Raw genomic sequence first — 23,228 nt, forward strand, 5'->3', positions numbered from 1 at the left:
GGCTTGCCCTTCCAAAGACACCGTACTCGGTAATCTCACTAAAATATATATTCTAGACTGTTCCAGTGGGTGAAGATAAAACTTGCTCAGGGGAGATTGCAGTGGTCGTGTTCCATCATGACTAAAACATACACCATTGCAGGACTGACATTCAGAAGGACACCAGTGCAGCCTCTGGAACCAGCTGCAAGTGGCCAAAAGACTTACTGCCCTATAAGAATGGAGCCCACTGCAAAGTACCAAGTGTGCCATGGGTTGTAACGATGCTTGGTAAACTGCACTCCATGGACTCTTATTAATGGATACCAAAGTACTGACATAACCTCACATCATGCCCTTCCTGTTGTCTGCCAGTATCACTGACTTCATGTGGGCTCTGAATTATCTTTCAAACCATGACATCTCTTTTGATTGCCCTTGGACAACATGTAGCAGCTTTGTGGTCATCCACATGGAAAAGCAGTAATAGGTAATAGTCCAAGCACTGCACAAGCCTAAGAACTTTCCTTGTGATGTCCTTAGCCCAGGTTGCAGGGAGGCAGCAGCTGTCCCCAAGAGGAGGGTCTGTGCAGCACACTGGACACTCTGTTCCCTCAGGAGGGAGTCACCTACCACCATAGCCCATCTTTTCTTCCTTGTGGAGATGGTCATAATGAAGGAGCCAATCCTTTCTGACTGTTCAGCAGCAGTGTCTCTGGTGTGCATGGGCCATCATTCACATCATCCTTTGACTTACCTTTCACATCCAGAGTCTCATAATTGTTGTATACAAGCACACGGGAAGGTGAGGTGGGCAAAGAGGGGGTTTGCCTGTTGCTCTAAGCATGGATTTGTCCTCATTCACACTTTTTAAGTTACTGCCTTCTGCATGGCAGGGGAAGAATACAGGATCTCCCTGATCTTTTGATCTTTCTGGTGGCTGTTCCTGTTTCAGGGAGAGCAGAGCAAGGGTTTGCCAGTCGAATTCTTTCTCATTTCCCTACTAATGACCCCGTGTTCCACTCTTGTACTTTGAAATAGCAGCCAAATGCCCTAATAACGGTGGCTGATAAGCGTAGCTCTGAATAACAAAGTGCAATGTCTTTGAAAATACTGTTTTCCATTTGAAGCAATGACATTAAGCGATTCAAAAGCATTATTTCATGCTTCTTATAATAGCCACACAAAATGGAAATTTCTTTTTTCGCTCACAGTAGCAGATGAATACACACAAAAATGTATTGCTAGTAAAGGGTCATTTACTTCTTGTTTTATGGATTTTAACCAGCATTCACATGAAGCTTGAGCAGAAGCCATGTAATATGACTGATTTGGAATGAATTCCATCTTACTCAAATTATTTTGCAGTCCTCATTCTCATTAGAGAGGAAAGCTCCTGAGGACAAAGACAATGTAAATGATATTTCATTTTACTTTAGACTATGACCTCTGGAACTAAACACAGTGCTTTAATATCTGGATGCATTTAGACCTGCTCAAATAGGACTTAATATTCTTCTATAAATAGCAAACTCTGTATAGGTTATCACTGGTACAGAGATAACTCTTGAAAGGGTTATTATATTTATACCCAAAAAGTATACCATATTCTATACATGCAATGTTCTCCAGACACATATGTAGAAAACATTACAATAAAGTAAGCATTTTTATAGTGCAAGTACTTCTATTTCTATGACAATAAAAGTTTTTTCTCAAACAATTCCTTTTGGATAAGTAACATTTTTGCTAATTCTAAAGGGAAAAGCACCTAAGAAGTTACTGTATCAATGAAATGGAATGGAGCCAAATGAGGAATCCACTATTAACTTCTGGAATGTGAAATGTTAATTCTTTAACATTAACTGGCCTTTTGGGATTTCTAATAGGCTGAATCTAGCACTTAGGGATTTCAGCATTGACATGTTTCTAATGAGAGGTTAATGAATCTTATCTCTCAAACTATGGTAAAAACTCAAGACTGGGAATCAGGGAGCCAGTTCTGACAGTGTTTGGCTGCGTTCCAGTTGGGTTCACTTATTCATGAAGAAGCTTCTATCAGATACTCCTTACTGAAACATGAAGTGAGCTGGAAAAGAAAAGTCTCTGTGGTGTAGAAGGAACTGTCAGCAACCCAAGGAAAAGGCCAAATTAAAATTAAAATTCATTAACCTTAACATCTGTCAAAGAGTTTTGAAAGGAAGAAGGAAAGAAGAAAACCAGAATGGTGAATACACTAGCATGAGAGAAAAAAATTACTACTTTTTACCTGTCTACCAGAAAACTGCCTATTACATCAATAGCCTTAGTTCTCCAAGAACAATACCTTTAATAAGTAGAAATTATGTAACATAGCTAAGGACCATTCTTCACTGACAACTCCTTTATCTACCTGACATTTGAATGGAACAAGAATACCTTTTTCAGTCCCAGATTTATGTATGGTTAAGGAGAAAGCATCCCACCAGCTAAGTCTACCTGTCAAAAAGCAATTGCAACATTCCCTGCAATCCACATCCCAAGAATCTCAGTGAGAAATGCACAGGCATAAGTTACCCTAGACCAACTACGTACACAATTCACAGCAGACAGGAGGAGACCCTCAGTTCTGAAAACAGTGACATTTCCTACACCTTGAACTTTACATGGATTCTGTGGCAACCAGTTACCAGCTTATGGTAGGGAGGCTTACTTTCTTCACAAGCCTAACTTAGCTCTGCTGTATTCAGAACAGTTTTCCTATCTTTGACAGTTGTGTCAACTATGGATTAAAGCCGTTCATATATGCAAAAGGCACCAAAAGGTTGCAGAGAACAACCACATGACCAACAGAGGCAGTAGAAAATTTATTTTCTTAAGAAATATAGAAAAATAATCTGGATGGCCAAGTGTAGAATATTCAGGATACGAAATTTATCAAAGTAAAACCAAACCATGTATTTGAATACTAACATATATGAAACATGTGCAAGCTTCTCAAAAGCAGATAGAACTCAGCACAACTTCAAGCACTTCATAAAGAGCTACTATTTTTCACTGGTAGGTCAAAAATCACTCCTTAGCATTTCAATACATAATTTACTTAAACTCTGTCCTCAAAACAGCCTTTTTTCTTTTTTTCAGACTACTCTAGTGAATACTTGGATTTTGTCTTCATACATTTTACATTTCCTAGCAATTGAAAGCACAATTCTGCACTTTAACAGTGCCCTAACATGGGTAAATAAATAAATACATTTTATGTCTTCATTTCTTCAGAAATTTCTTCAGCCAGTCTCACTGCTTTTCAAATATTGCAATATTTCTATGCAACTGTGAATGATTAACATCCCTCCTTCATCCCTCTCTGTTTAGCTCACTCTCATGTTTGTTCTTGCTTACAATACAGATATTTTTCAATACAAGCTGGTCAGGATGATCAATATTTTATTTATATTTCCAATTTATTTTAAGATTAACATGCTCACCTTCCCCCCAGTCAGATCTTGGATTCAATATCAGATGTTAATCTAATTAACTTTCTTTGAGAACTCTGTTTCCTTATTTGGATTAGGTAAATTCCAACTCTGGCATCAGGAATGTTCCTTTTTGATGCTGCAACAGTGGGAGAAGGTTTAAGTGGCTCTGAAGGCAACACACTTACTACTTGCTTGAAGCATTCTTATTTGAGAACTTTCAGTGTTTCAGAGTTAAGGTACGTAGAAATTGACATTATAAACAGAAACTGAATTTTTTTAACTATGTTTTAGCACAAAGTAGGATAAGAGAAGTTGCATGGGTATAGCAAACTTTCCATGAGGTGAACATATGAATCAAAATATGTAGCAGAAGTATTAAAGATTTTGAATAAATAGCTGAAAAATCACACATCAAATAGCAAGCCTAAATAGAAAACCCTGTAATGAGATTTACAGCACTGGTAATGATACTGCACTGTTATTTGTTTCCAGAAGAGAAAAAAACCACTAAAATGGACCTGCAGTACTGGTACAAGACAGTATCATGTATCCTTCTCTGAAAAATATTATTCTTTCTTGGATGGACAACATTCAAAACTTTTACTCTGTAAAGTAAGGTAGAAAAGAGGAAAAAAATACAAATAACTTGGAATCTCCTCAAAGTAGTTTCAAAGTAGGTGAAAATATTATAACATCTCAGATTATCCTTGAACACAGTTTTGAGACAACCTTCTCCTTCTACTACAAAGAAGACACTGTAAAATGACTTTACTTAAAATGAAGGAAAATGCTGCCAACTAATACTCTGAAGGAAGATAAAATATCAAATGCCAACATTTTCAGAAATACATTTTCCAAATCCAAACCAAGATCCGTTGTTGCACTGTACTCCAGGATTGTTCTTAATAAAAGCCAAAAAAAACCACCCTGTAACAAAGCAACTCACTTGACCAACTCTGAATTTCATTCTTTTAAAGCTCTAAAAATAGCCATAAAATTCCCCTTCAGTAGGCTATCAAATAAGGCAGAATATTCTGACTTCCCTTTATTTATTCACTGCCAGGAACTTTGGCAACACAAAGAGATGGAGGCAGAATTGCTATCCACTGGAAGGCTGGAGAAAGGCTGAGTTCTCTGGCTTATTTCATGAGATGATTCTTGCACTGTCACTTGCACGATAAAAATTATTTACTTGAACTGCTGTTAGTATGAAACATGTTTAGGGAGTAAAAGTTCAGTATATCTCCCATGACAGCGAATTAGTTTTTTCCCCAGCAATCCTGGTGGAGGTTTAACACACCTTGTTTAACAGACTCCATATTTGTCATTTCTTTTCCCTGTCAAAAATCCATCCTCCACACGAATTGTCTGGAGAGAAAAGGTAAAGTGACTCCATTCATGAAGACTGTATTAGTTTATGGCTAAACGTAAACAATTAGTAAGGATTGAAGCTGCATGATACAAGGCAGGAAGTGAGGTTAATAGGATGAACCTTTAAGAGAAATCAGAGGAATCAGGAATCAAGAAAACAAGAGAAAATGTTAATTAATTAATATAACTGACAAAATGTATATGATTAAAGTAAATCAAGAAACTGGAAATTATTGAAAGCTATTCTTGGGTAAGGTGAAACACATTTTTTCTTTCAGTGAAAAGATCAGATATTCCTTCCTCAAAACCAGCAAAACAAAACAAAAGTATAGCCTAGCTCAGGTCTCTAGCTGACAGCCAAATATTTATTATCCAATTACTGCACAGTGTTCTTGAATTTTGCATTACCTATATTCACCATAGCTCAGAAAAATACACCATGGGCCTTTTAATTTTAAGTTGTATCTTTTCCCTTTTAGATACAGAGTCACTACAAAAGCACAAGCTGGATATTGAAATTAATGCCAAGCTGTTTCATCTGTATTAAAAATCTGAATAGTTGCCAAAGTTCAAATGTAGATCTCTTACCAGTAATAGTCCTAGAAGTAAAACACATACATGTTTGCTTTTCTAATAGTTCAAATAAAGAGGTTAAATAAACTGCTAAGGTTTCACAGTGAAGTCAACAGCATTGAGAAATGAAAAAGAACAGGTATAGATGTGTTAAAAATTCTGCCTTTTCACTGTTACATTGCTTTCCTTTCCCTTTAGAACCATAATTTTTTTTTTTTTTCTTTTTTTCTAACTAAGAGAACAGGGGTCTCTCTCCATGGATGCTTCTTTTGAATAAATTCTGCTATCATTTGCATTCCAAACTCTGGAACAGTTCTAGTCTCATACAACAGTTTGCTTTGGAGGTGATGAGAGGCTTTGTCGGTGCTGGTACAGCACCATTAGTTATCATACATATTAAATGAAAATACAGACTTAACAAAAATACTGACAAAGGAAAGGGAAACATTTGCACAGCACTGCTCTCCTCAGATACCATACTGGCAGTAGCCAGTGGTGAAAGACTTCAGGCCTAAGTCTGATGGTCCCAACAAAAGACATTTTGAAGGTGGAAAGTCCCATGTCCCAAGGTCAGGTTGTTTAAAGGACAGCTTCAACTTGGAATAATTAAAGCTGTATTTAAACATAAATAGAAACTGCTCAAAGGAGGTGGAAAAGGCAAGGCAGATCATTTAGTTAAGAGCATAGCTCCAGGCGAGGAGATTTGGAAGTTCTGGTCAAAGGTCTCAATTCCATCCCTTTAATTTGATGGCTTCTTCAGGACAAACTGAGCATCCAGTGCCTTCCCTTTTTGTTAAAATAGTGGAACTATAATTCCAGCTAAGTATTCCATTGATAAATGATTGATTTATTACTGTATTAAACTTGGAAACATGACTAGAGAAAAGTAGTCACTGCATTACAGCTATTACAGTGGCAAAAAACTGAAGGAAGGAAGGGAAAATAAGGACATTTAGTGCCATTGCACCAGAGCATTATAACATGGTCATCCACAAAGTACCTTACACCCAATATCCTAATACTTCAATCACCTGGGTTTTAGGCATCCTTAAAAAGATAATTTTATTAAATGGCAAAAAGCTCCAAATATTAACAGCTATGACAGATCCAGAGAATCATTGCACCACATTCTGAAATGAGCAGATTTATAAAGAAATTAAATTCAGAATTTGCGCATTTTCCAGTAAGTATATAATTCTATGACTTATGCCACAATTTTACGGTTTTTATTTCTTTCTTCATGGCCCAGCACCTGTGTAGAAACAGTAAACCGTTTTAAATCAAATTCGACTCAGATGTATTTCTGCAAGGATTTTTTCCCCGTATTTCTACAAATATTGTTAGTTCAACTTAGCCATAACTGGCTACCAGAGAATACAGTTAGATTGTGGAACGCAAAATCAGCTTTAAAACTGACATAATAGTACCGAATAAATAAATATACCAGCATTTTTCAAATTATGAATGTATATAAATGAGGGAAGGTTAACTTCAAAAGCCTTCTTTCCCCCAATCACTCTTCTTGTCTTTATGTGTGATTTTGTGACAGCTGAGGACTCATTTTCATTAAAAGTAGCTTTTCAATACATGCAGGTTTTATGTGTAAAATATGCTAAAATAAGTAAATGTCAAAAGGTGCTTCTCATTCCTAATAACCATCAAAACAAAGATTCCAAGTTGAAATTTTAATGTGAAAATAAGCTCTGGAATAAATTCATTATCCTGTGAACAAAAAGTTTCATTGTGTAAATCAGCATCTTTTTAAAAAATGTCAGCTCAAGAAACATCCTATTACTAAAATTCAGATACTCAAGAAATTAAAGTTACCAAAATATTTTAATTGCAGAGATTTCCAAACTCACAGAGTGAGGAAAAGAAACTTTTAAACAGCAGATAACTAATGTCAGGATCCAAGAAATATTCAGAAAAGTAGCCAAAATATAAACAACCAAGCAGCAAATATGACTTAGATTACCTAATACTACTCTAAAGGTCTGTGAGCACATTTTGGAATTTAGACACTAAGGAGACAGAAAAAACAAATTTGGAAATAACTCATTCTTAAAATTTTAAACCCTTTATAAGCAGCAGAGTGAATTACACTGGGGTGCTTCAGTAGTTTTTCTACACAGGATGTACATAAATAATAGCGCCGCAATTCCAAGGATAACTTCCCATCTAATCCATGTGAACAGAAACACTCTAATTTCAAATAATAAGATGACAACATGTAGCAGAGCAGAAGAGGTGAATTCTGTAAATTCTGTCGGATGCGAAGAGGGGAATTCTAGTAACTAAGTGCAGTGAATTCAGACAAAGCGAATGGAAAACAAATGATTTAGAATGTAAATGTGAACATCACATATGAAAACATGCATATTAATAACATTTGAAGCAAATGGCTCCAGGTAATTTTCTCCACGTCAATTTTTTCCATGCTTTAAAACTGCAACTATTTTTGATAACAATTATTCTTCCTTACTGCAGTTAGAAAACCACATCTTTTTCTGCTCAAGTACAAGATTACTGAGTTCTTCAGAACAAATTGTTTCACCTGTTGCCACAGACTCCCTACTGCTTAAATCTATCTACTAATGCACTTGAAGATTTTATGTTTCTAATCCACTCCTATTTAAACATCTCTTTCTCACAGTACTATAAAACAGATTCTAATAAAATACTATTTATCCTGGAAGACACTCCGGTACATAGTAATGGATGCCATCAGTCCCTTATTTTGCAGCTTGATAATGATCATTTCACCAAAGACTAATGGCAAATGGTTTCTTTGCAAATTAACAGCAGTTTACTTTTGGCAAGCTCATGATTCAGTATCAGATTTTTGCTTTAAAAACCCCCAGATTTTCAATTATTCTTAATACATTCGTTAAATAAATGCTGCCAGTCAGCTACAGGGTTCCAGGCACATCTTATTCTTAATATTTCCTTTATGGATTTTCTCAAGGAAAACTCTAGGGGTAAGAAGCAAGATGAAAAATCTTCATTTATGGAAAGAGGTTTTTGGATCTGATTGAAATGGATTGGTAGAGCTCTCTGTAAGCTTGACATATTATCATCAGTGGGACAGAGCTTTTTTTTTTTTTTCATCTGGGGAGAGACTAAATTTACATTATATTTAGCAAGCACCTTAGTTTCTCCTGACTTAAATTTTAAATTAGTTTTCTTAAGACTACGCCACTTTTGGTGGACTGTTTCCATCACCACATTAGTAAGTTTTATTTCATTATGGGATTTCTGTAGAAGAATAAAAAACCCAGCTAAAATACTCTTGAATATAAATCAGAAAAACTATCACATGGATACTGCCATGCTGGTTATGCCTTTAAATGGAAAAAAACACTGTCCATTGTCCTTATCAACTCATAGTTCTAAAAATCCTATAAACAGCATCTTCAAGCAAAGCTTACAGAGACACTGACATTTAAGATTTAAACCTTTGCAACAGGATATCCACTTTATACATACAGATGCTTATAGTATTGGTTTTCAGGGTCAACTGTAAGAGAAATTACACATGACAAACAACTTATCATTGATCTCAAACTATTCTACCCATTCTCCTGTCTCCTAATTCATGCTCCCAAGGATGCATACATCAACAGAAAGAGAATAGTTCAGGAGTTCTTCAATATGCAAACTCAAGTACAGAAACAAAGTCAGGATAAACTAAACACTTAAGAATGCCTGGACTCAGCTAAGACTTGTTGTCCACAAAAAGAAAGGTTAAAAATTCTGAAGAAACTAAGACTATTAAATTGTAAGTAAGGATCAAGAAAGGTGATATGAGACCACCATATAATATTTATAACTCAAAATTACAGTGGTGACTGCAGAGACACCATGCTCCCCATAATGTCTGCCTAGTGTTTTTACTGGATAATGAGGGCCCTGCAATGGCAGTTTGCAATGACCATATTGGTTTCCCAAGTTTGGTGCATAAAGGTCTCCCTAAAGATGCATATCCCATTGATTTCTCTCCATATGCTTATAATCCACAAATGCTAAAACCTAGGACCAATTCAATAGATCATTATTCCCAATAGCCATCTTAACTTCACTTCTGCTGTCAATACTACAATACTGAGTTTTAATGAACTGTCCAATGTCTCTTTACTATAAAATGTAGACTCCAGTTAAATGTAACCACACATTTAACCATTAAAATGTATTCAAAGCAGTGCATGAATTTGGAAAGTGACAGCTTCATTGACTTTTACCTTTCCGGATTTATGACTCCAAGTGAATGGTGTACTAAGCACAGACCTCTAACCCACAACTACTCAGCTGCAAACACCTTATTTTCTTAAGTTACTGGGGCTCAAAACCCAGGGCTGAGGGACATTTGCTTTCACTCACAGGAAAAAAAGAAAAAAAAAACAACTTGTACAATACTAATATCTCTAAATTCAGTAAATACAAGGGAACTCTAAAGATATGACAACCTCCTTTAGGTTTTAACCATTGTAGTAAATAATTTTATATTCTAAGTTGCAGGCACCATCTGCCATCTACACCCCCATCCTGTGTTAGAGGCTGGCAGCTGGACTATCCCCAGTCTTATACAAATTGGGTCACAGAACTCAAGAGTCTCCTCTTTAACCCTCTTGCCTGATCAATGTCCTCCCTTACAAGCAGCAAAGTGGATGTACCTGCTCTAAGCCAGGCAGTGCAGCTACCTTGAACTTCACAGGAAATACCATTCTAGAGGCATTTTATTTTTCCTCCCAAACCTTAAGGACAGGTAAATAACAAAAGGCAGAAGCTACCTGCAAAAGGTTTACAAAGATGTAGTATATGGAGAGATTTTTACTTTTTTCAAACACAGTTTCTTTGTAAAATAGTGTAACAAAACCAACATTTAGTTTAAACATGAGAATTACACACATAAAACTGTAAGAAATGGGTAATTATATGGGTATATATGGTAGCTAAGGTATATTTTTAGGCTATATAGATATTTTTTGGGTATAATCTTGTAAATTTCATTGAATTTCCAAATAACTAATTTGCATTTTCAGAATAGTGTATTTTTTTCCTAAAAGTAGACAAAGTATCACAGTCTGTCTTGATTTCTACTTTAGCCACGAACAACACTGCATTCCAGCACTACTCTGAAATGCAGCTCTCCTGGTTTTAGAACCCAAAATCCAAAAACTTATTTTACCCAAAATTCGTTACTCAACATTTTAAAATATGTTTTCCTAATGTGGGCATGAATTAATTTAGGGTGGAAAAACCCCACTCTGTTTGCTGGCACTACTAATATACTGAAATAGCTCATAAAATCATAAAGACAAAATTTATTGGACATTGTACTACTACTGAATGTTATCATCAGAAACCTTATTCAATCACCTGCTATATAATTCCAAGTATGAACAAGCTGTTTGCACAAATCAAAAGCTGCTAATGTTGTGGAACACACTTGCACTTCTATTACTTCAAAGACTGTATAAGCTATAAGCTCCATTACTATTTCCTGTAAGTATTACTTCAAGGCTTCAAATCTGTTCCTAAATCTTATATATTTCCACACTGGCTCCTCACTTGGTTATTGAGTCCTTCTGTTGGTAATTTGATCACTCTGAATACTTTGCTGATGTGATTGGTTTTTTTTTTCTGGCATTGCAATAAACATACACATCCATTCTTGCCCTCTGAAACAACTGTACACAAAAAAAAAAAAGTCTTGACAAATGCAACAGTATTTTTAGCAAAATTTTTCCGCTGCCATATGCAAAGAATAACGTTTTGTAACTTTACCTTACCTTTTTCATTGTACTGTTTAAAAGCATTGTGTCAAAATGAAAGGAAGCATTTAGGTTGTGTGATTCTGCCTATATCAAACTTACAGTTCACATCAGGATGGAACTTTTACAATAAAAACTAGCACCACACTTTGGTCTGCACCATGGAGCAGTCTCAGAGTGCATAAAACAGACACTTTTTTTGGATTAAACAACTGGAGCAGCACTCGAATTGCTAATATTCCAGCTCATAAGACCAGACCAAAGTCACCTCAAAAGAAAAAGCCCCAAAGACTCATTGTGTAAGCACTGGGACCCCAGCATCACTTTTGTGGCAGTCAGCTTGACAGCATACACATAGCCAAGTAATAAAGACATAACTTCTGAAAAAAAGAAAAAAGAAATGAACTGTGCTTTATCAGGAATTACTTTATGTTTTAGAGCTTGCTAAATAAAGCTTTGGAAGTGGTGCTCTTCAGCAAATGAAGGAGTGCATAGTTGCCTTCCTAAAAATTCAAGCAATTAAAATTACATTTGAGTTACCAAGAAAGTTCATTCTAACTTTTAAATCTATGCTGATGATATTCAGATTAGTTTCAACAGGCCTATAGAAACTCATATCTTGATTTTAATTCTGAGTGCTTCCCCAACAATCATGGCCATTCAATTCACTGAACAGATTAATGTTCAAATTAGATAATGAGGACTGAAAAATCAGTTAAAGATTAGAAAAACTCCAAGCAACTTGCTTGTAAAAGAAAAGATTATCTGCTAAAAAATCCCCAACATCCAGACCAAACTATGCCCCTCCTTGAACAAAATACAAATGATCTCACTACTGTCAGTTTTCCAGTAAAGAGAATAGACAATCAGTGTAAAACTCAGAGATTTTTTTTTTCAATTAATTTTTTTACCTTTGGGAAATGGTCAATAATATCACTTCTTTAGAAATAAAAGGAAAATATATCCAGCTGTCTGGAGCCAACCCTTTGGCCCATCCATCTCTGTCAGTGGTGGGTAGGTCCCAGTGTAGCTGATAAGCTTCACCCAGCCTGCTGTCTTTTGGCTCCAAAAGGGGATGCCATGCCTTCAGAATCAGAAGCTTCCCAGAGGAATCTACACTGCACAAAGGACACAACAATGCACAAATCTACAATGCACAATCTACAATGCACAAATGACTTGATCCAACAAGTGAGCACAGTTCACTTAGACAGCTTTAGGCTAAATTGTATAAAGACAGTAAGCATTTTCAGGAGGCCCTTTTCACACTCATCCCCGACGGACTTGCAACAGAACTGAGCACAAGGGTATCTTCTAAGCCAACACCATGCAAAAATTAGTGATTATCCTTTCAGCACTGAGCATGAGAGAGGATGGGGCAAGCAGAGCAAAGGGATTCATAGTAGAGTGATCTGGATACATGCATAGTGTTATCTGTTCTATGTTCTTTGTTAATCATCATGTATCTGAAGAGATTCAATCAGAGCAAGTACTTGTTTTAGGACCACCATTAGTGATCTCAGAAGCCCAAATAAGGCTCCCAAAGCAATGAGTTTACTTCACTTTACACTGGGCACAAACACTCACATTCAAATCTAGGGATGTAAGTAAATGCAGGTTACAATAAAGGTTTCTGGCTCTTTGTTTTAAACCACAGAAGTATTCTTCTTAATTTCATCATGCTATCTTCTAATGGTTAGAGAACAACAACAAGACAGTAAAGAACTATTTCCTAATTTTGTCAACATTTAACTGCTTAAATACTGTGTGTAGCAAATTTACAATTAAAAAAAATCCTGTGAGACACAAAAGAGCACATTTCACAGTAATATGCCCACCATTTAAAATGTACATCACAACTAACCAGATTTTAAAGAAGATTCACTGAGTTTAGTTTCTCCAATGAAAAGGAGAGGTGATCAAATTGTTCAGTCCTACAAAGCTAATTGGCACTGGTTTATTTGAAATAGTACTATCTCCTCAAAATCCTATGCACTATGAACAAAATAGATTAAATCAGGATACAGAATCCTGGCATACAGGGAAGTAATGGAAATTCTGAGAGGATTGCAGCATGACGAGAAATGTAAAAGCTTTGCAGCTTCAAGAGTGAAAGAGTTCCTGGTGCAAGCTTTTTGGTAACTTCTATAAGACAAAATCATGAGTCACAGTTGGCCCAAATCTTAAATTGCTGCTTATAAAGACACTGCCATGATAATTCAGAGAAAAAGTTCACCTCTAACTGTTTCTAAGTACCACATTTTATGACCTGCTATTTACAGAATGGCAGACAGTCAATGAAATTCTCAGTAGAACTCCACATCCTCACATAGCTTGCAAGTAATCTTATTTTCTATCTCTGAACAGCACAATGCATTGTAAAATTAGTTTCTCCCTTGCTTCACTTGGCAATTTATTATATCAATCTTCTTAAATGCTTAAAATTAACATAGAAATCCTTATTCAGATTACTTTAAATAACAGGTAAGCACACACAGCATTGTTTCAAAATAAAGGACTTGTTCACATATCTATTTTCAACTGCTATGTTTAGAACAAAAGCAGCTTGAATGCAGAATATATCCAAAATTTACACAGAGCCAGGTGGAATATTGGAGATGTATCTTTCCTCTTTCAACATTATATCAAAAAAAGGACAAAATGACATTATCACATGAAATTTAGCAGGGAGGTACTCAAAGACTCTTGATTTATTAAATGTAAGTGACACCATTGCCACATAACAGCCTTTGATCTACATTGCTTTTAATTCACAGCTAGCAATGAAGTTTATCAGTTCCCTTTTGGCCCAGGTCATAATGGATATAGATTTCAGATGGCACGAAATGAAAAACACCACTACATTGCTGTGTAACCTGCCATGAGAAGGCAAAACAAAACTGCAACTGAAACGTAATGTCCCAATGATTAAGAGAGATTCTTTAGAACTGATAGCTAAAGACAGAAAAAGTACATTGGAAGTAAGAAGCTCATGAGATTGAGAGGCTTGCTGACCTACTGCAGGTCTCAAAAAGGACTCAAAGGTGAAGACCTCTCAGAAAGACTAACCAATTTCTTAAGCTTCAGGGTATACTGAAGAATTATTTGCCAAAGACATATAGTTGTGAGGTGAAGAGGAAATAACTGTCAGGTCACAGTATCAACAAAGGACATGCTGGAGCAAGGTGATCACTAGAGCAGCAAGTCAGCAGCACCAGATGATTATGTTCTGACACGACTTTAATACAGTGGAAAGTTAGAATGACTGCATCTTAGCAATTCAGACACCTGATTCTTGACAGCCCGAGGGCAGAAAACATTGCCAGAAGCACTACAGGTGATTTGGAGAGGGAATCACAAACATGACACCTTTATTTCCAGCTTAGGTTTTCATAAAAATTATGTCACAATGAAATATACACAGGAATGCAGCTTCCCTGCAGCTAACAAAACAGCACTTGGTTGATTAAAGCACCAGAAAGTGCTATTATCTCTGTAACTGACTCATTGTATTAATAAGTAATAGTTGTGACTGAGCTTTAAGAAACAAATTGCTGCTGCAAATACAAATTGTAGTTCCTATTGTAACAACACCCAAGGACAAACTACCTTGTGCTGCTGTAAGAGAAAAATTGTTTTCATTTCATTTAATCTTGAGATATATCTATACAGATATGTATACATGCAAGCATGTACATGTATACCTATTATTTCTTATGGTGTGTATAACATGGAAAGATTGTATATCTTTTCAAGTACTCTACCTTTAGATTACATTCTGCAGTAAAAAAACACTGCCAACTAGTATTTTATGCAAATAGGAGTTCTATTTTAAGTTGTTTTATGAATTTCTGGACTGAAAAGAAATGCAGTGAATGAAACCTAAACCATGTTCAGCATCTCTTTTCATCATGTAATTCCTATCCTAAAGAAAAACAGAGACATGAGACCAGCAAAGATTTCTGCATTCTGCATGCAAATCTATGCATACACTTTGCTAACAATCAATTAAAGTGCAGAATACACTGACATCAAACAACTTGAGAATACACAGTTTGCCACTGAATCTTACAATTCTCCATCTCTCTTAAGCAAGATCAGATTCCAATGAATAAGCTTCACCAAGACATTGTGAACCTTGCTTGTGTGCCAATGAGCACTGACATTCTGGAGGCTTGTACTTGCAATAAATTTCATATGCAAAAACTTGAGCAGAAATCTACAACAAAGAAGTTGACACACACCAGACTGCACTTAACTGAATTGACTCTGAATAAATTTTAATACTAGTACTTCAGCTCAACTTCACTATCACAACATATGGACAGTGCCTTAAAGGAGCCATGAATCAATCCTTCAGCACTTTTCACTGGTCAAAGGGCTTCCTTGCAAACAGCCTGATACCAATTAAGCAACAATTAGCTTATTTTTCACTAAAACACCCCTTTCTTTTTTTTTCTGTTTTCTTTATGTCAGAAGTTTGGCCTATTTTGAAGCTATTTTACTTTGATTCCTTGACTCTATTCTACTTTTACACTACTATATGACATATACAATTGTGGATGATCAGAGATATATTTCAAGAAAAATAAACATAACCATTGACCAACGCAGCAAAGTTAAAATTGATGTGTTTTATGTATTAATTCAAAGACTCTTAAAGGCTTTGTCCAGAACCTTGCTTCTGGTAAATATCCAGAAAACTACAATCTCATGATCTGTCAATGAACTGTCATGATCTGTTAACAGAAACCATTCTCTGTATAAAACATATTGTCCCACACTGTGCACCAGTGTCCTACATATAGGAAAATATAGACACTTCCCATAAAAGTTAAAGCAATCATACATGACTCTTAGCTAGGATATTTTTGCCATTAATTAAAAAACATCATGAATTAATACCATAATATAGTCCAGAAGAATCTATGAAAAGTAAAGTAGATGCCATCCTAGTACACACTGTTTTCTCATGTGGAAACTTAATTTCAAAAGTTGCAGTTCAGAAAAAAGCAAGAACCTTTTATTCTGCTACATAGTGCTATACTCTACTTACAAAAGGAGCTGTAAATATTACATTGAACCTACATAATTTTTCCTGAGCTTGTATAATTATGTCTGTAAATCAACAATGCTTTGACTATTGAGTATTCTTCCTGGCTAACACTACAACGAACTTTACAGAAGTAATTTCAAAATACCTGCTATATACCTTTCACTTTAAATTATGGCTTTATTTTCCCCTTTTCTGTTATTCAATCAGATTCAAACACAGATCAGTGTTGGAAGTAAACCTGTGTATGCAGTATTATACCCCTGCCAAGAGCAAAGGAGAAGCAGGCAGAGAAGCAGAGGCAAGCACAATGATGATAGCGTTTGTGTAACTGAAGGCATGGGTATAAAAAACCTCAGTCTTACCTTACACAGTTCACCTCATAATATCTATGATGTCTATATCTTCAATGTCTAAAAAGCAATTTGTTATTACATTCAAATATCATGGGGTAATGAACTTAGTAACCTGTGAAAGTGAGAACAGTCACCTTGCGTGCTTTAGGTTTGTTTCCACTTGGCTTCATTATAATTTAGTAACAAATTTCTGAGCAAACCTGATTTTCCTGTCAAATTCACAGTGTTTTTCTTGTTTTTATTCTGGCTTGATGTACTATACCCTGACTGTATTTCTACAAAGCTCACTGTTATTACAGGTGGTTATTACCCAAAACTAAAAACAACCCTTTTCCTCTGAGAATCAGTATAAAATTTCAAGCTGGCTTTGGAATATTTCCCTTTATCTTGTTATAGATTTTTGTCTCCAGGTGATCTTATTGCAGCTTTTTCTACCAAAAAGAAACTTGGTGGCATATTGCTGTTGGAAACCAGTATCAAATTTCAAAGTAACAGGTAACAACGTCAGGAGCTGAGAGAAAGAATCATTACGACAACTGCAGGAACCCCCAAAATAATACAGAAAGTAAGAGAATACTGCAGAACATTTTTAACACAAAGATGGCAACCTGCATGTACAAACATGGATAGAGGAAAGAGGGAAAACTACACAAACCGTTTTTGCATAGGAGTACTGACATGATAACTGTGCCATCTATCTGCATTTCTGTACAGAGAAGAGAAGTTAAAGGTCTTATTCTAGCTGGTGAGCTACTATTTCATGTGCAGATTTATCACTTTTGCCATTTCTGCGTTGCTAACACATACATATTTCTAAACAACAATACTTGTGAATTTCTAGTTTTTGTGAGAATATATCATACAGAAGTACTTTATCCAGAGAAGTCATACCTGCTACCAAGGATTGGCTCCCCAGAGGCTCCCAAAGCAGAAAAGTCCATGCCATAGAAGTTCAGTCCTAGAAGTATTTTATTCCTCCATTTTGAATCAGGATCCAGTACTTCAACACAAGCTCGTACCCAGGGAAGGGGGGAATTTGGACCAGGTCTGTCAAGTTAGAAAAAATGAAACAGGTTGTCAGAAAAGGTATGTGTTCATACTCAGCCTTCTCTTTTTGACCAGTGTAATTGCAAAGGGCAAATTATGGCACACAAAAAAATCAGTGAAGATGAACCCACAATTCCATCAAGGTTAAATGCAGATTATTCAGCAGCTTGAAGTGCTGATGCACAAAACATGCTTGCCCCTCTCCTGACTTTTTGATTCAATTCTAAGGTGAAGGGACATAAAACTCCTTCCTAGGGATAAGAAAAGGTTTCCCCATAACACATTCTCACTGGGCCTTGCACAATGCCTACACTGTAATTCAAAACTCTGTAGGACTTCAGTTGCTTTCCAATACAATCCTCAATATTTTTACTGCAAACTGGCAAAATATACTGGGACAAAACTCACCATTTACTTACAGAAGGAACTGTAAAATTAGTGACTGGTAAGCAAGACAAGTTTCAATGATGATGAATCAATTATTTATGGGAAAAAAAATAAAAGGAAATTGCCTAACAAAAAGCTACATGAAGAAAAAGAGTATAGCTTTAATACACAGAGTAATTGAATTGTCATATATATATATATATATATATATAACATCAGGATATTGCACTCATTCCATTCCTACCTCATTGGAGAGGAGAGCAGGCTTTCCCTCCAACACCAACATGCTAAAAGGCACTCACTAGCACGATAACAGGAGAAGTATATCCAAGTCTTAAAAATATCAACATCATCTACTCCCTACTAATTATCTGCCTCAAAGTCTTCATGATACCTCTGCCATTAAAACTCAACATGCTAATACAGCAGAGCAATATTGCTAGGAACTGGTCTCATATTTAAAGACAAATGAATTGTCAATTTTTTAAAGCTACTTTGTTTGACAATGGTATTATTAGTAGATTATTAGTGTACCTATCCTGCAGAACTGCGCTGAATAACTCAAAACAAAGGAACATGGCCTGGAAAAGAATAAGTGTCAGGTTATCCTTTTAAAAAGATGCCTTTTTAGCTTGAGTACAACGTCTGTCATAATATCCATACCCCAGATACACGATGCTGTTAAAAAAATGTACTATCAGCTTGTTGAAAAATCATCTATTTTAATTACTAATCCAGAACTTTAGCATCTGATAAAGTTACAACACACTATTCACTTTACCAGAAAAAAAAAAATGAAATTGTACTGCAGATTTAATGGGACTTAAGTAGGAATCAGCTCCTTCAATGATCTTTTTGATGTCAGATGGAGTCTTACCGATGTGGTGCTGAATAGTCGTATGTCATGAGGCTGAAGCTGTCAACTGCTGAGGCCAACTGATCAAATTCTTTCTTTGTGAACATTCCTGGCTGATTGGTCCTTTCAAAACAAAGCAAAACAGAAACAGGAACAGATAAATTACTACAATAACCTGGCTTATTCTCTCCTTTGGGTTTCATACCATTTGATCACATAGGAAAAATCTTTCATTCTGAGGACGGAAAAAAAAAAAAAAAGACATTTTAGTGCCATTCTTGTAAAAAATATCTAAGAAAAAATAAATTCAATGCTATGGAGGTGGAAGAATCATACTTCCACAGCATACTTACCAAATAAGCATCTCCAGCATGGCTGCAATAGTGATTATAAAGGCTATGGATTAATCAAACTGCCTCAGGTAGCAATCAATTGAACTCTAAAAGCTTTTACAAAAACCTTTATTCCTTGGCCTGTTGAACTGGTTTGGACACTTAAAAAACTCAGTTTTCTGAGGCACACTTAAACAAATGGATGGGTGCAGCTGTTAGTAGAAAAATATAAACCAAAGGTAATTTTTTTATTAACCTCAAAAAGAACAATTTCATTTTATACTGTACTTAAGAAAGGCTATACAAACCTGTTTTCTTTAGGCAAAAACAGATCCATTTCTTTGGGCAGGGGAGAGGAAAGAAGAAATCCATTTTCTGACCTTCTCTAGACAAAAGTCTAGTTATTTCTTCAGTGTATCTTTGTATGAAATATGGAACACTATTCTTACTTCCCCCTTTTTTTGCTTACTCTTGATTTACAAAATAAAGAACTGGATTAATATCTCCTTATCTTCATGGGTGAGGGGGTATATATTTTGTCTGTTTTGGACTCAGAGAGGCTACCGACTTCCTTCAATCATTCAAGATGGAAACAATTAATTCACACAAGTTGCCTGAAAACACTGAATCTGTTTCAAAGAGAATTTGCAATTTCAAAGTAGCAGCGCAAACATCACAGCAGAGAACATAAGGCAACATTAATCATATTGCAAAGACGGGACTGGACTAAAATGGAGAAGTTGCTGCCAGGAGAACAATTTCCTCAGCCACAGGGCTCTAGGGTACATTAACATGAGACAAACAGGTAGAGAGGCAGCATATTGTCCCAAATAATCCAGGAGAGCAGCATTCAAAGGGGGACATTGTAAAAGAAATGAAAAGTGGACAAAAATGCAATTTAACAGCTACAAACTCTGTGGTGCATCTCTGCCTTTCAAGAGGCAGGCTTACAGGATTGTACAAGATTCCTCTCGAGAGCAGAGGAGAGAGACTGAAGAAACCAGACCTTCCCAATAATACCAGAAACTGCTACTTGATCTAGAGATTAGAAGCCAACCCTTGTCTAGGCAAGGTATGCTTTTAAAACCACTCACGTTCTATCTTAAATGCAAAAACCAAAGAGATGCTCAGTGACAGATGCAAGTAATAAACAGAAAAATCACATATTTTGACCTTTATCCCTTTTGGATCAGTGCGCAAATTCTACATCCAACAATATGTGCTGCGTGATCACCAGAGCATAACAGTGCTCATTTATCAGTTCGCAAGGACACTTTGTGCTCCACTGCATAAGAGGTGAACAAAATGCAGGTTACAGAGTGGGGCAGATTAAACCACATAACATGCCTGTCATGTTAGAAGAGAGCAAAGCATGAGTGAGATGTGCAAGTCAGTAATCTGTATGAAGCACAGTGGTGTTGTGGAAGTCTCAGATTTTCAGGACCAGTGATACACTGCTCATATGAAGGAGAAATCCCATTCCTTTCCCTCAAGGGTTCTAACAAACTAAAACAAATCCTCACTTCTGGAACTTCTGGTGGACTTCAGGTTTTTTTTATAGTTATCTGCTTGTCATTTACTGCAACTGCAAACTACAGTTGTTCTACAAGAATTAAAATAATAAATACATCTTTGAAACAATGTCATGGCAACTTGGATGTCTGTAGGCAAAGCAATTTCCCAATGCAAACTCCAGCAAAACACATTTTCAGTAAATTGATTGTGATTGCTCCTGAAGGGAAAAACATAAAACGTAATTATAATGTGTATTAGATATTAGGGCAAGTTGGATTGCTTTATAGATTAAGCTAGGTGGTACCTTAATGAAATTTGCATGTGTAACTTAAGAAGAAACCCACAGGTTAAAATGGATATTGTCATAATTTTCTCCAAAGCAATCTTGTAACAACTTCTTCTGTTACAAAGGAATGCCATCTGAGTGGCAAGGGCATAAATTTCCAGCTTGGAACAAACCCAGCAGCGATAAATATACTTTTTCCATTAATGTACACTGTTAAAACAGCAGCACTCTTCAAAAAAACAAGCACCACTCACCAGTTCAATTAGTACCACCAGTCAACTCTGCTCTAGTCAAGCACTTTGGGAAAATGTCCACTGGAACCAAACCAGGACTATTTGATTCATGCCTTTAGAATTGTTCTGAGTCAAGAAAACTGGCACTCAAGGATAAAACCTAAATATTTTTTCAACAGCTATTATGCTTCAAATTTGAGGCTTTCCAATCATTCTGATATTTATGTAAACTTAACTCAAGGGCAGGTATGTTCTACTGACTACTTTGTTGAGAAACCCAGCACAGACAGTCAGGAGACTTAGCACAGAACATGCAAAGTCCATGGAAGTAATTTTTACCAAGTCTAAGTCAAAAGCCTGTCATTCTTCTAAACTTTGAATACCATTTCCAAAATATTCAGTGGTGGCAGAAGCTTTATCGTCATTCATCATCTCTGTACAACATGCATAGAACAATCAAGTATGCTAAATTGGAAGGGACCCACAAGGATCATCGAATCCAACTCCTGGCCCTGCACAGAACAGCCCCAATAATCCCCCTATATAGCTGAGAGCATTGCCAAACATGTCTTGAACTCTGTCAGGCTTGGTGCCGTGACCGAACTTCCCTGGGGAGCCTGTTCCAGTGCCTCACCACTCTCTGATGAAAAACCTTTTCTTAAGGTTCCAACCTAAACCTCCATAGAGACCAAAAAAAAGGAGCTACCCTAGTTTGCTTAAAAACACTGAAGCCTAAATCCCACTGTCTTTGGATAGAATTTGGCATGATTTAACCAGTTTGCTGAATATTTCCAGTCTGCTAAACTAGGACAGACTCCACTCTCACCTGGAATTACGTTTTTGACATGGCATGTTTCATTTTAAAACATGAAGAAGATAAAGAGGCACTGCGGAAGGAGAGGCTAGTGTAAAAACTGAGTTTGCTCTGCAAATCTGCTCTTAAAGCTTCCACTGGTCTTGAGCGAGACAGGGATCATCTCAGCCTCTTTGCAAAACCAGACCCAAACTCTTCTCCCAAGATCCTGAAACCCTCCCAGAGCTGGGAGAACAATGATGATGCTGGAGGGGTGGAGAAGGAATGAAGAAGGGATGGAGAAAGGATGCCCTGGGGAGCACAGCCAGTGCCCCCAGCCCCAGCCCCTTGGGCTTAGTGCTCCAGCCCCCGCTGGGATTATCCCATGCCAGGAGTCCCTCCCTGGGGCAGTGCCATTCCAAGGTGCAGGGGGACTGGGGAGGCCACGTGAGTGATGGGCCTGGTGACACCACCCTGCCCTGATCGGAACGCAGGGCACCAGGACGGAACCAGTTCCAGCTCATGGATATCCTCAAAGGGTTCAAATTCCCAGGCATTCCTGCTAGTATCAACTATTGCTATTCAGCATCCATGGGGGTTTTCAGTAACTTGAACAAAATACATGAATGTGAATTATAATCAACTGAAAAACTGAACTATCTATAACCAAACCTGCTCCTCAGTGCATCCCCCAATGAAACAGACACTGGGAAGAGAGGGAAGAGAAAGGGATGAGAGTGCTTTTTCTAGGATTGCTGAGAACCATTGACTTAGACTATTAAAAAGAACTATTTTTTTTTCTGTTTTTAATCTGAGATATTTGGGGTTTTTTTACTATCAAATAGGCCTTAAACTTGCTCAAGCATCTCATCGTTAAGGATTTGGTTTGTGCTATTATTGATAAAGCATTGGGGTTTTTAGCTCCTTTCAAGGCAGTTTCACTGTGGCAGTGCAATATTAAGTCCAACCTATGCAACCAGGCATTATATTGTATTTTTATGTCTTCTTTACCCAATATCATTTCCATGTTTCCAAGAAAGAGCTTGTCTGGCATTGATAAATGCTCTGGTGAAAAGCAGATGCAAAGTTAGGGAGTGTTCAGACTTGAGTCATCACTCAACCTACTTTTCTGATTGATAATTCAGGCTCCAAAAATTCATCTTACACTTCATGGATCTACTTTCAGTACAGGATATGTGGTTTATTTTCCTGGTAAGC

At 36.6% G+C, this 23,228-nt stretch overlaps 1 protein-coding gene across 4 annotated transcripts in view; it reads right to left on the reverse strand.

Annotated features, from left to right (window-relative positions):
* The window catches only part of CHID1 (chitinase domain containing 1), a 102,248-nt gene that overhangs the window by 46,358 nt on the left and 32,662 nt on the right, over nt 1–23,228 (reverse strand). For all 4 annotated transcript variants that reach the window (XM_085062806.1, XM_085062805.1, XM_085062804.1 and 1 more), the window contains 2 exons: nt 18,873–18,974; nt 17,453–17,608 (listed from right to left, as the gene is read on the reverse strand). In XM_085062806.1, coding sequence (XP_084918932.1) covers nt 17,453–17,608; nt 18,873–18,974 — 258 coding nt within the window. The remainder of the gene's footprint in view (nt 1–17,452; nt 17,609–18,872; nt 18,975–23,228) is intronic.

The sequence above is a fragment of the Lichenostomus cassidix genome, chromosome 5 (genome assembly GCF_008360975.1).
Source record: "Lichenostomus cassidix isolate B80296 chromosome 5, HeHo_3.0, whole genome shotgun sequence".
Taxonomy (NCBI): domain Eukaryota; kingdom Metazoa; phylum Chordata; class Aves; order Passeriformes; family Meliphagidae; genus Lichenostomus; species Lichenostomus cassidix.